Source organism: Topomyia yanbarensis, chromosome 2, assembly GCF_030247195.1.
Source record: "Topomyia yanbarensis strain Yona2022 chromosome 2, ASM3024719v1, whole genome shotgun sequence".
Taxonomy (NCBI): domain Eukaryota; kingdom Metazoa; phylum Arthropoda; class Insecta; order Diptera; family Culicidae; genus Topomyia; species Topomyia yanbarensis.
In genome coordinates this window covers 114,304,099-114,317,392 of record NC_080671.1, presented here as the reverse complement: position 1 = coordinate 114,317,392, position 13,294 = coordinate 114,304,099, and the positions used below count along the sequence as shown (strand labels likewise).

The 13,294-nt window shown below is 46.7% G+C and overlaps 1 protein-coding gene across 12 annotated transcripts in view; it reads right to left on the bottom strand.

Moving 5' to 3' along the window:
• Positions 1-4,407: 4,407 nt before the first annotated feature.
• LOC131679245 (dual 3',5'-cyclic-AMP and -GMP phosphodiesterase 11) overlaps positions 4,408-13,294 on the bottom strand; it is a 422,056-nt gene continuing 413,169 nt past the window's right edge. For 10 of the 12 annotated variants that reach the window (XM_058959936.1, XM_058959937.1, XM_058959935.1 and 7 more), the window contains 9 exons: positions 7,921-8,121; positions 7,701-7,862; positions 7,316-7,474; positions 7,082-7,258; positions 6,659-7,023; positions 6,414-6,602; positions 6,131-6,353; positions 5,984-6,067; positions 4,408-5,780 (listed from right to left, as the gene is read on the bottom strand). In XM_058959936.1, coding sequence (XP_058815919.1) covers positions 5,241-5,780; positions 5,984-6,067; positions 6,131-6,353; positions 6,414-6,602; positions 6,659-7,023; positions 7,082-7,258; positions 7,316-7,474; positions 7,701-7,862; positions 7,921-8,121 — 2,100 coding nt within the window. In that variant the 3' untranslated portion in view covers positions 4,408-5,240. The remainder of the gene's footprint in view (positions 5,781-5,983; positions 6,068-6,130; positions 6,354-6,413; positions 6,603-6,658; positions 7,024-7,081; positions 7,259-7,315; positions 7,475-7,700; positions 7,863-7,920; positions 8,122-13,294) is intronic. The other 2 variants (XM_058959930.1, XM_058959938.1) reach the window with 2 other exon arrangements.

Here is a 13,294-nt window from a genome sequence, read left to right as displayed (position 1 = left end):
ACCTCCAGTAGATTTACGAGCTGTCCGTTTAGTACAAGCTATTGTCTAAGAAATGTACCGGTGAATTGAAGAACATTTTGCAGGTTAGTAATCCAATAAATCGAGAGCGACGAAAATTCACTATCACTTGTGCTGCCTTCACTTTACTTTTCACGGTCGCCATTTTGGATATTCAAATCCAACTTGCTATAACAAGTGGTGCGACCCAGAATGGTTTAACTGGAATGCGCCCATCTGGTTATGCAAGTTGGATTTGAAAACGATCGTTCAAGTAATTTACGATCTGTGGGAATAATTTGTGATGCTAGAAAGTAAGTCCGTTACAGTGGTAACGGTAGCCGTTATTTTAGCCTTGTTACCTGCCACTGAAGCATAACATGATACACCATTGTAAAATGGTGTGACGGAGATAGAAGAAGTTGTTAATCTATTTTGAATCGGATTACCACGTTTAGACGTGTTTTCTTGAAGTGTACCTGAAGAAGTAGGTACATTTTTTATTTGTTGTTTTTTTTGTCTAGAACGAGAATTTATATTTTTTCTCGAACAGGACAACCCCAGAAATTCGATTTATGATTTTCGCTACAATTAGCGCATTTGAAACTTTTTGTGGTTTATTTCACCGGACAAGTATCTTTCGTGTGCGATTTATCACCACAGATCATACATTTGGAATCCAAATGACAATTTTTTGTACCGTGCCTAAAGCCTTGGCATCTACGACACTGGGTCAGATTTTGAATTCTGCCCCCATGTCGTCTATAATGTTCCCACTTTACTCGCACGTGGAACATAAAACGTGTTTTTTCAAATACTTTCAAATTATTAACCTCATTACGGTTAAAATGAATTAAATATAGCTCCTGAATAATTCCAGAGCGTACTGGCGTGTCATCGCCGGTAGCCTTTCTCTTCATCAGAATAACTTTTGAAGGAGAAAAGCCAAGTAAATTTTTCAATTCGTTGGATATTTCATCCAAACTTTGACCTTGAGGTAGCCCTTTCAAGATAGCCTTGAATGGTCTATCTGTCTTGAAATCATATGAATAAAATTTACTGGAGTAGTCGTTTGTGGCCATTCAATTCCTCCGCTGTAACTCGACATTCTCCTCTTCGGCCAATCTGAAAAGAAACTTTTACGTCGAAAGCTCAGTTCGAAAGGCTGTGAAGTCGGAGATCATCACTGTTATAGGCGGAGATGATTGCGTTTTCATTGGCATTATGCGTAATGCGAGGAAATTTAGAAATTTCATCAGCTTCACATTTGGATAAAACATCGAATGAGTTGCTGCAGTCAATTGAATTTTCGGGTGGAGAAGATACCCTTTTCCGTTTAGCTTTAACTTTTGGCACACGACCTTTCTGGGTGGACCCAGGCATGTTGGAAGAATTAAATATTTCTTTAGGCTGAATTGTTCTTGAAAAATGTTTTAGTCTTGAAAAAGACTGATTGAGTAGAAAAAGTAGGTAGTCTTGAAAAATACTAATTGTCGAAAAAAATATAGGTAGTCATGAGAATGACTGATCGAGTGAAAATATAGGTAGCCTTGAAAAAAGACTGTCGCTGTTGAAAAACACTAGGTAAAACAGGAGCTATCAAGATTTGTGACCGGTTCGAACGAAGGTTCAAGCCGGTATGATGGTGATATTTTTATTTTAGATTATTAATTACTAGTCTTTGGGTTAAGGATATGGGGAGCGTTCATGATGCCAGTGAAAATAAAAACAGAAAGTGACCGAAAACCTTTTTACCTTTTTTTAAAGGTTATGTAATCGGTAGGAATTTTGACTTTTTAGCCGAGGCCCACATGGCCGAATATTTTATACCATTCGACTCAGTTCGGCGAGATCGGAACAATGTCTCTATGTGTGTGTATTTTTTTTGTACTTGGTGGTAAATAGAGTTGCCACCCCTCCGGGTTTGACCCGGAGACTCCGGTTTTCGGGAGCGATCTCCGGGTCTCCGGGTTTTACATCAATTTCTCCGGGTTTGGTGGGAAGAAGCACAGGTTCAATTTTTTTGGAATTAATTGATTCTTTACAAAATATTTAAAAAGTCTAAATTAACTATTACTCTGGTTCAGATTTATTTTTCCCGACTAACCCTTCATTTCAAGGTGGCGCAGAGTTCACCAAATATTGCTAATTTCTTTCACAAAGCAATGAAAATGAAAAACAAATACAATTTACTACAAATTAACCTTCCGGAAGTCGCGCTAGTACACTGAGTGCACGCTGCTCTGAAAATCTAGCGAAATCGACTTAGCGGACCAGCGACTGCTCGTTCGATAAGCCATATGCGCGACTTCCGGAGGGTTAAGGAAAGTAATATTTCGCTATGTGCTACAATTGAAATTATTTACTACTTAGTCGGGGAAGTGAGATACTACACCACATTAAACCGATAAAGCCGTTCTCAAGCGTGAAAAATTTACAGTTTTACTTTAACGTGGTAATAAAAAGCGATTAAAGTGCTCTAAAATGCCTAGCAATCGCTTTGATTCCAATTTCTGTCTCGTTCCACTCAAAATCCAGTGAAAATCTCCATGTCAAAGCCTCTTCAGAGGTGGCAACCCTAGTGGTAAAACGCCGAACCAGCACATGTTCAGTAGTTAGACCATACTACCGATTTCGTCCATCGTGTGCAAGAGTGAGGGACTCTGAAAAGAGAAGATAACTCTGAACCCTAATCCTCCAAACTTCAACAAGAACTCCGACATTTGCCTGATCCCCCGGATTCCATTTGAAATGACTACTTCAGGGGGAGGCGTGCTAATGCACTTCACTTGAATCCAGGTCTAGCTGGTCGTGCTAGATTTCGCTGGTCTCATAACCGCCATATCAGTCCTGCACGGTATGATATTTTACATGCCCTGCTTTCTACGTTGGCCAGTTGGATGCCGTGGTCGATCCAACGATTCCGATTGGAGGGTGGCTTCCGGTTCACTGGTACCCCGACGACCCTATTCTGGTGGTTTGTCGCGTTCGGTGCTACTCGGCGTAGTCCCCGACGGTGGAGCTAGCCTACCTCAGCGGAGAGTTCTCCGACGAAAAAATGTCTCCCGCAACAGGTGACAGACGCGTTATTCTTCCTTCTATGCAATCCGACAGAATTCCGAGGTCAGTCCAGCGATTCCGGGTGGAGGATTACGTCCGGTTCACTGGTGCCCCGACGATTCAAGCCCTCGTTTCGCTACGGACTACTCGGAATAGTCCCCGACGGTGGATTTTTCCTACTCCGACGAAGAGTTCCCCGGTAGTGGAAGATCTTCCGAAACCGATACTACCCGGGCAGATGCCGAGGTCGGTCCTACGATTCTGGGTGGAGGGTGACTTCCAGTTGACAGGCGTCCCGACAACCATTTGCCGTTGCTACTTCCCGATCTACTCGAACTAGTTCCCGGCGGTGTGCCTAGTCTACTCCGACGGAAAAATATCCCGACGTTGAAATTTCTCTCGAAATCGTTATATCGATGCTGGTCGGTTAGGTGCCGAGGTCAGTCCTGCGATTCCGGGGAGTCACTTTGACTTTACCCTTTTCCGGGCATGCCACAGACTCAAGTGATTCGCATTTAATGCCAAAAGATGCTGACTCCTGCGTTGCAGAAGACAAAGAGTTAAGTAGCCGGGAAACTGCTCATATGACCCTACTCCACGCTTTTCTAAACTTTCTTACTTCAAATACTTGCTGTTCCTTGAGTACTAATGGCTCTTAATTATTGAAAAATATTTCAAAACCTATGTGTTTTTTATACGGATTTTCATGCGGATTTTCAAAATTATGCGGTTTTTTTATGCGGTACGTATCCCCGCATAAAAAAAACTGCAGTGTACACAATAAACGTGTTTACCTTTATACTTTTTAAAAATTCATGTCGTCTTTTGATAATGCTACCAGTGATTTTTACAAATACAAACTTATTAGTCAGCTTTTCCGTATATGTTTTTTAAATTTAACAACACTACTACGAATAGTTGTAATATATTATGCAATTGCTTGAAAAAGTAACAAATAATATACGAATACCAGTTAATCAAAATTTAAACGGACAACGATTCCGTGTTTAATGTTTATTTTTACCATCATCATCCCTTATTTTTCTTCATTTTGCTGTCACCTGAAACGACTAACCGAATGCAGTGACACACCAGAATAGCATGACAGAGAGTCATGTCAGTGACTCGTCTCACCTTTGGTGACTTTGGCGTTCGCGCGAGTGAGAAAGAGTGTCATCTCACCTAAAGTGACTGTTCGGAATAACCCCCGTCGTATACAATACTTAACGAATAAATAAACATCATTACATAAGCATTATCTTGGCTTTATATTTGCTCAAAGATAGCACTAAATTCAAACTTCTCAAATTCAGGAAGGCTTTCTTTCGCAGTGTTTCCCATTTCACGCACTCAAATATAGAAGATTTTTATTCTAGAATTCTCTCGATTTTCCAATAATACACAAAACTTAGCGCTATAGGAGAAAGGAATAGTAATTTTTTGACCGTCAGAGGAAACGTTCTGTAACACTGTGTAATGTGACGATAAAAATTTATTCCATTTAACTCTGTTGCTCTCAAAGTATACTTTTTCTTTCTTTTTTCGCACTTTCCGCTAGTCCAGCTTAAGCACACCAATCATTCTCAAACACGCAGCTTGCCTCTGCTAAAATTAGCCTAGTTCCTAATCTCTACGAAAAAAAAAGTCATAAAAACTACTACATTATTCTGCTGACTAGTGCTCCATTTTTGATATTGAATTTTCTATCCACACAACTGCTGAAGAAGGATTCTACGGAAATATGTGGAATTCTGGAGATTTTTACTTTTGTTATGTACACTTATACATTCATGTTTGTGCACCACATCGTTGGAGGTTTGCCTAAACTTGGATGAAAGATTAACTTGTATCTACATTATATCTGACTGCTGTTTCAGTGAGGCTCAGAATCTGCAGAAATCGAATCGGAACTGATAGCACGCAAATCATCCTGGAGGAAGTCAATTCTCGTCGGAAAATAAGGGTAGGTGTACAGAGAGCGTCATGATGAAAAATTGGATAAAATGTGTTCAATCAAACATTTATCTTGTCGTGCAATCAGCACAAGAACGACATCACAAAACGTTTATGGAGTGTTGTATGAATAAATTCGTGGGCGTATGTATGTGTGAGTTATTGAATACTTGTCCTGTGTGTTTGTGTTTGTGGTCTGCATAAGATTTTTCGTTCGTTTGATTTTTGGTTCATTGGTCCATAACGGGTTGTTCGCCGCTGCTCGCCTTGCCCTCCAACGAAGTTAGCCGGAGAAGTCGAATTTTGTCGTTTCCATGGTGTATCCAACCGTTCTCCTTCTTGGCCACCAGGTAGGACGGAACCTCCGGGTAGGGGGAAGTCGTGGTCAGATCCAACCCAAGCCGACCGACAATCTTCTCCGTAATGTTGCTTGAACAGTTAATCTCGTGGCTACCTATGCTAAGGTTATCGTGATCAGTGCCAATTGCATTACTAGCGGTACTGCATTTGGTATTACTTGTGGGCGATCCTAATGTAGGTCGTCGGTTTTCACTGGACTCCTCAGTACTGATGCTCCTGTTAATGGTCAAACTGAGGTTGTTGACCTTACTGTTGTTATTGTTGTTATTATTATTATTTTGGCTGACAGTGTCGTTGTTGTTGTTGGCGAACTTCGCTTTCGAACTCTGTGCCAGTTCGATCCAGTGATTTTTGTTCTCCCTCACACCTTCCACCAGCGGTTCGAGCTTGTCGGACAGACACGCAAATGCCTATAAGGGAACAATAATTGAAAGGTAGTATTTTCTAAACTTACTTCTATGGTGCGAAGGGCAAACACTTGGTTTCTAAAAAAATTCAATGTTTAAAGTAAATGAGAGTAAAAACTGAATTTATTACCTTTTATTGTAGTACTGGTTGATAAACATTCCTACACCTAATCAAAAATAGATTCCCAATATTCGAAAATACTTACTTCGTAAATGGGCAGGCAAATGGAATCGATAAATCCCACCTGCATCATGGGTAGCTGGTCTTCCTTTTCCCGATTCATTATGTCCTGCAGGAATCGAAAAGCACTGATTAGTTACGTTGTAACAGTCAAAGAACGACCCAAACTCACGATCGGAGTAATGTTGAGCTCCTGTCGTTCCACGTCGCCTTGTTCAAAAAATTCGGAGCTTACCAGCTCCGCTATACGTTTCTCGATGTCCCACGGTTTGGAAATGGCCGCCAAATCACACACCGTCATACTCATGGCTCTCAGCAGGGAGCGTGGTTCATCCGCTTGCCATAACGAGCTTTGTGAGCTTGGTTTTACTAGATTCAGGAACGGGCCGCGTTTCCTGCAACGGAATTATCTGATCATCCTGTAAACGTAGCCGGATTTCATCATACAAACATACCTGAAATACACCGCCAAATCAGTTGACAGGATCGCGTCCTCTAATACTTTTATCACACGGCTGTAGTCATCGGAGGACAGATTCAACAGAATCTGATTACCGGGACTGTTGATGATCATCAGACACTGGTCAAAGTGGTGATGCTCCATCGTCGAAGTGGAGTACAGTTGAGCTAGCGGCGAGGAAGCTCTACAATGAGGGAAGCTGTTTGGTAAGATTCCATTAGTGAAAGCTACCATACTTACTTGATCTGGAACGAGTTGTTTGTTCCACGATGATCCAGATCATGGCACAAACAAGCGATGATCAGCGCAAGGCATTCAATCTCGCCGAAAATTTTCCACCACTGAGTTGAAGTGAGAATCGCAAACATCATCTGGGTCACATTGAAAGCGTGCCGCCAGTTGTGGTAGGTGACGTTCCGGTAGTTCTTTTTAACTGAAAGCAACCACCGGCACAGCACTTCATAGTCAATGTGGAACCGTTCGACTAGATCCAAATCCAAAAACATTCGTATGCACGCTTTCAACGTGTCGTCGTCCTCCATGTTCAGATCATCGAACTTGAAGTCGTGCAGTTGGTAGTACGCTGCCGATGGGACTTTTAGTTGCTGTAGATTTAGAATCAATGTGTTAGCCTATGGAATCAAAGGGAGCTACAAATCTCACCCGTAACCGGTAGGCGTCGTCCATTGTGGCCGATGCGTGATAGCTGAGCACTTCCAGCGTCACACTCTGTTTGGCCATCGCTACGATCGCCTTCTCGTACATGTGCGTGTTGTGGATGCCCATGCCGCAGAAGATGGCGAATGCTTCCACAAAGTTTTCGTCGTTTTTGGTAAAAGTCTGAAAAAATGCGTATTTGTTAGTTCGAGCACTAAGAGTGACGGTGGCATTATTTACCAGGTCGTCAAATTTATTGATCAGCTGTATTACACCTATAATTTGACTTAGAGAATTTTTAATCGCCATACACAGGATCGTTTTATGGCGGAAGCCCTGCCCGTCATCGACACTCGGATCGAATCGGTCGTCCTCGTACGCGTTGCCGATAGTTACAGTCTGAAATAAAACAGAAAAGTGTACAGCGTGGAGGTTTTCCAGATTTGTATATTGAGACACCAAAAATAACTTCTTTGAATATGATGGGATTCCGGTTGAAGATTTCCACCATACGTCATAAAACCAAGTTACAAATTTTTGTGCAACCGCTAGATTAAATCCGTGTTTGATAGCTAGCTTGAAGCTGAAATTGCGTGTAGCTTTGAATTTTTCTACTCTCACTTACCTCTCCGGTTGTTGCGACATAACCGGTGATGCCTATGTTGATGGGAAAACGGGACTCGAACGGACTCGTCCTGGGGTCGCCCTCGTCCCCGCTGAGATCATTGGCTTCGAAATCAAACACGCGCGAAAAGCTTCCCTTGGACGCTTCGTGCACCAGTAGGATCTGCAGCAAACAAAAATTAACAAATTAGTGACGATGGAATAAAAACCAACCAACTTACTTGAACTCTTTGGCATTGAATTAAGCTCTGCATGTGGGTCAATATCCGGAACACCATATGCTCGATTGTGCTCTGCTCCTCGAAGATCATCCGTGCCAGATCCAGCAGGACCTGATTCCGTTTCACCTCCAATTGGGACTTTTCGTACAGTTGAGCATTCCGCAGTCCGATACCGCAAAATTGCAGATAGGCTGCAAATACCTTTAAACGAAATAATGATTAAAATTAGTGGATGGTAATAAAGGGTGCAATTATGAACAGTTGACAGAGGGAAACAAAATGTAGGCTTCCCCATAAAAGCTTGAAGTAGTATGTTTTCCTATAATAAATTGGTTTCACGAGTACGGATGAGCTACTTAAAACTCTAGTGCTGATATTTGTTGGAAAGACGTATCCTTCCCTGTCAAACCATTCGGAATTTGATTCAGAATCCTGAATGAATCCAGTATGGTTTCCAGATCATCCAGATTGGTTGGTAAATGACTGGGAAATGCGTAATATAGACCCTGTGGTTCGCCATAGTGGTCCTCTGTCTCTTGTCCAGTAACTCCTATCCCTACCTCCCTGCGGTGCCAGCTGGAGTACGAGTAACCATAGGAAAGATCGGGTAACCAACCCCGGTGGGTCCATGGTTGTATGCTGCCAGAGAAGGGGAGCCTTTTCGGAGGGTGAGTCCATCCGATCGTCTGTTCCCCATGTTAGGGGCGACTCAAAAAAGCGCCAGTTCTCTATGTTAGGGGTGACTGATGTATTGACCTCGGGTCCGCGTGGGACTCTAAACAGAGCTGACACGATGCTCCTCCGGCGAGACAGGGAGTTGGGGAAGACCCAACAAGCCACCCTGGAAAACTAACCGTTACGAACAATGCAGAAGAAAATACGAATTGGAACAATCGGCAAAGACCTACGCGACGAAATAAGGACTACGATTGGTAACTCGGAACATAGAACTGCAGGTCACTCAGGTTCCCAGCTCTCGACAGGATGATCTACGATAAACTCCTACCACGCAACTTTAAAGTCGTAGCACTGCAGTAACTTTGCTTGACAGGACAAAAGGTATGGAAAAGCGGGCATCGGGCGGCTACTTTCTACCAGAGCTGTGGCACCACTAACGAGCTGGGAATCGGCTTTGTAGTGCTGGGTAGGATGCGTCAACGCGTGATTGGACTCCGATCAACGCAAGGATGTGTGTGTGTAAGTTGAGGATCACAGGCCGTTTCTTCAACTACAGCATCATCAACGTACACTGCCCATATGTCCGACTAGCTTTACAACGATCATAGCAACTGGGGATGCCAATAAAAAACAAAGAATTCAACAGCAACATAAAACAAAGCCCGCCTGTGTCGACCCTAACCGGGGAAGTTCCGGATACGTCCGACGTACCCCCGGCGGCTGTTGACACAGGACCATTGGAGCACCAACAGGGAAGTACCTTTAACATCCCCATTAGCATTCAATTTACGCATTCACCATCCATCTCAGGCCAACCAGACAGAAATCCAGAAAATCCACCAACACAGCAATCCCAAACGACGGGAACCACGACCGCCTCCAGCGCCCCGCATCTTGGCGGGCCCCAGAGTAGGCGATCTCCCCGCCTGATCTCAAAAATGACATCAGTATCAAGAAAACTAAGCGAACAGCTCCACTGCAACGAGAACCGGTTCAGGTCTCCCGATATCCCCGCACCTGGCGGACCACCGAGAAGAACTCTCAGCCGGGAAACTCCTACTCACCAACAGCAACGAGTACGACGAGACCTCAGCCCGGTTCCCAGTTGCTCTTGGCATTCGGTACGTTTTAGACCATTCAGGAATCCAGTAGTCACCAATCGTGCCGGCCCTGACCGAGGACGTTCCGCCTTGCAGCGATGCTCCCCTGGCGGCTGCTGGTGCGGGAGGTCCGAGCACATCCTGGGTAAGTTCATATCACCATTCCAACCGACAAGAACAATTCAGCGCCACAAACTCTTTTTCAAGGAATGATCGAACTGCCGACGTTTGGCTGACCACACGCTTCAGAAAACGATACCAAAACCTACCCGCAACACAACGCGCAAAAACCACAGACACAACGCTTGCGGACCCCTTGCTCTACCTCCCGCGGTCATTGGAAGGGATGTACGTCAGACCACCCAACAACAACTGCAACAAAAATTACCCCCTCAACACAAAGCGCACGAAACCGATAGCTTCCTATTAAGGGAGAAAGCCTCTTCCCCTGCACCAGCCCTGTCCGCGGACGTACCGGCCCTCACCGACGAGCCTTCGGCGGCTGCTGGTGCAGGGGGCCCGGATCACCACCGGGTAAATCTAACCACACCCTACTCCCACCAAGGCCAGTCGTACGTTTCCGAATCATTTCCAGGTAGCCCACCGCGCAGTCTCAGCAGCGTCTCGATGACCAACAGCACCGGCTCAGAATATTCCACGCTAGCCGTCCAGTGGAACATCAACGGCCTAAGGAACAACCTAGGGAACCTACAGTACATAATCGCCGGCACCGAACCACTTTGCCTCGCCATTCAGGAAACACACTTGCACACAGGCGTTGACCCTATCCCATGGTTCGGAAACAGATACGAATGGGAGACGGCCAGAGGAGACAACAACCACCAAACCATCGGATTGGGCATCAAGGTGGAACTCCTGTCGGTGCACCTCCCCCTCAACACGGAACTAATAGCGGTCGCCAGGAGGATATCAACCCCCATCCGCTGCTCCATTGTATCCATCTACCTACCACAAGGGGTTACCAACATACGAAGCCAACTAACCAGCCTCATCAACCAGGTCCCCGCCCCATTCATTGCCATGGGGGACCTCAACGCACACCATACGGCCTGGGGCTCGGACAAGTGCTGCCACCGAGGTAACGAGATCGTCAAACTCATCGAGGAAATCGACGCCGTGATATTAAACGACGGCAGTACCACGTTCATCCGTGGCAACGCCTCCTCCGCCTTCGACGTCACCTTCGCCTCCAGTTCCATCGCTGGGATATGCGGCTGGTCCACGTCCAACGATACCGCCGGGAGTGACAACTTCCCCATCGTGCTACGCATAAATCGCCTCCAACTTAAAACCACCCGACGAAGACAAACAAGCGGGGTACCACCACACCGTGCCTTGCACTGGTGGAATCCGGAAGTGGCCGCTGCCGTCAAAGCTCGCTGGAAAGCTCTCCGCACCTTACAAAAAACACCGCCCAATCACCCCCTTCGGGACCAAAGAGCGGACAACTTTAGAACACTCCGAAACGCTGCGAGGAAAACAATCCAAGCGGCTAAAGAAACCAGCTGGAGGAACTTCGCGGACGGAATCCACACGGACTCCTCAACCACGGAGCTGTGGAGACGGGTCAACGCGCTCAGTGGCAAACGTCGACAAAATGGCTACTCTTTAGCGGTCAACAACACCACCATTACTGATCCCGAGGAAATCGCGAACAAGATAGGCTGCCACTTCGAATCGTTATCCGCCGACAAAGCCCTGCCAGCCGCATTCGCTCAGAAAAAAGCAGACTCGAAGCCTCCCCTACGACCTTCACGCCAGACTTCGCAGCCACACACAACAGACCCTTTACCGGAGCTGAACTTGCCGTCGCTCTCACTAACGCACGAGGAAAGTCCGACGGCCCTGGCAGGATTGGTTACCCGATGCTTAGGCATCTTCCGCCCGGAGGCAAAAGAGCCCTCCTAAACTCTTTCCATTCCTCTGGGAACGCTGGTCCTTCCCAGAGGAATGGAAACTGGCCCACGTAGTCCCCATTCCTAAAAAATGCCATGGTACCCATGCCCCGAGCGACTTCAGGCCAGTCAGCCTGCTGTCATGCACCGCTAAGACACTGGAGAGGATGGTAAACCGGCGACTGACCACGTGGCTGGAGGACGAGAAACTACTCGACCCACGCCAATTCGCTTTCCGCAAGGAATTCGGCACCGGAGCTCACCTGGGCTCACTCGGCGAGGTATTAGACAGAGCAAGGTTCGAAGGCATCCACGCCGATATTGCCATACTCGACATAGCAAAAGCTTACAACACAGTCTGGCACGAAGGCGTCCTTCAACAACTCCAACGATGGGGCATACAGGGGAACCTAGGCGTCTTCATCCAAAATTTCCTAACCAACCGCCGCTTTCGGGTAAGTATAGGCGGCACACTCTCCGACGAATTCCGCGAGGCCAACGGAGTGCCACAAGGATCGATACTAGCCGTGACCCTCTTCTTAGTGAGGATGAATTCGCTCTTCACCGCGCTACCCGGGGGCGTCTATGTCTTCGTGTACGCGGATGACATCATATTGGTGGCCCTCGGAAAGACGATCCCGCGCACAATAATATCTCTGCAGGCCGCCGTCAACGCAGTCGACCGATGGGCACTCGCCACTGGATTCAACGTCGCCACTACCAAGTGCGCCATTACACATTGCTGCAGCACATATCACCCAGCCAACGCTCGTCCAATCCGCCTCAACGGTACAGTAATTCCGTTCCGAAAGGAACCGGTCGTCCTCGGGATCACCCTCGACCGGAAACTGACAATGATACCGACGAGCAGCGCTAAACGTCGGACGATCTCTTATCCACAGCAGAATCTTCTACGGGATCGAGATGACTTGCCGGAACCTAGACGCACTCTCCGACATCCTCGGACCCTTATGCCACGGAGCGGTGCGGCTAGCCTCCGGTCTACTACCGAGTACCCCGGCCAAAGCTGCCTGTGTAGAGGCAGAAGTACTACCCTGCCGCTGGGAAACAGCCAGGGTGGCCTTCAGAAGAGCACTAAGCTTCCTGGAGAAAACTTCGGGCGACGAGTGCCCCCTTCTCACCACCGCCTCCAACCTGCACCAGGAGTTCACCCATCGCTCGTCTACACCGGGTGAGACCGCGGGCCTGGTACGACCCCGGACCCAACACCGACGACAGCCTTGCTCGCACTATAAAAGTTGGCGACCACCCCAGCAGCATACTAGTTAAATATAGACAGTTAATTAACCGAAAATATTCACATCACACTAAAATCTTTACCGACGGTGTAGGAGCGGGGATCAGCGGCTTGGATAACGGGTTCTCCTTCCGTCTTCCTCCCTCCTGCTCAGTTTTCTCGGCGGAAGCGGCCGCCATTGCAGTGGGAATGATCAAAAGACCCACCGATACACCGACGGTCATCTTTACAGACTCGCTCTCGGTCCTGAAGGACGTCGCTAGCGGAACCTCCAAACCTCCCTTCGTTCAGGCCATCGAGACACTTCGAGACCCACTGGTTACCATCTGCTGGGTTCCGGGTCACAGCGGCATCAAGGGTAACACAGATGCCGACCGATTAGCCCTCATCGGCAGATGGGCCCGGACCCGGCTCCCTAATGA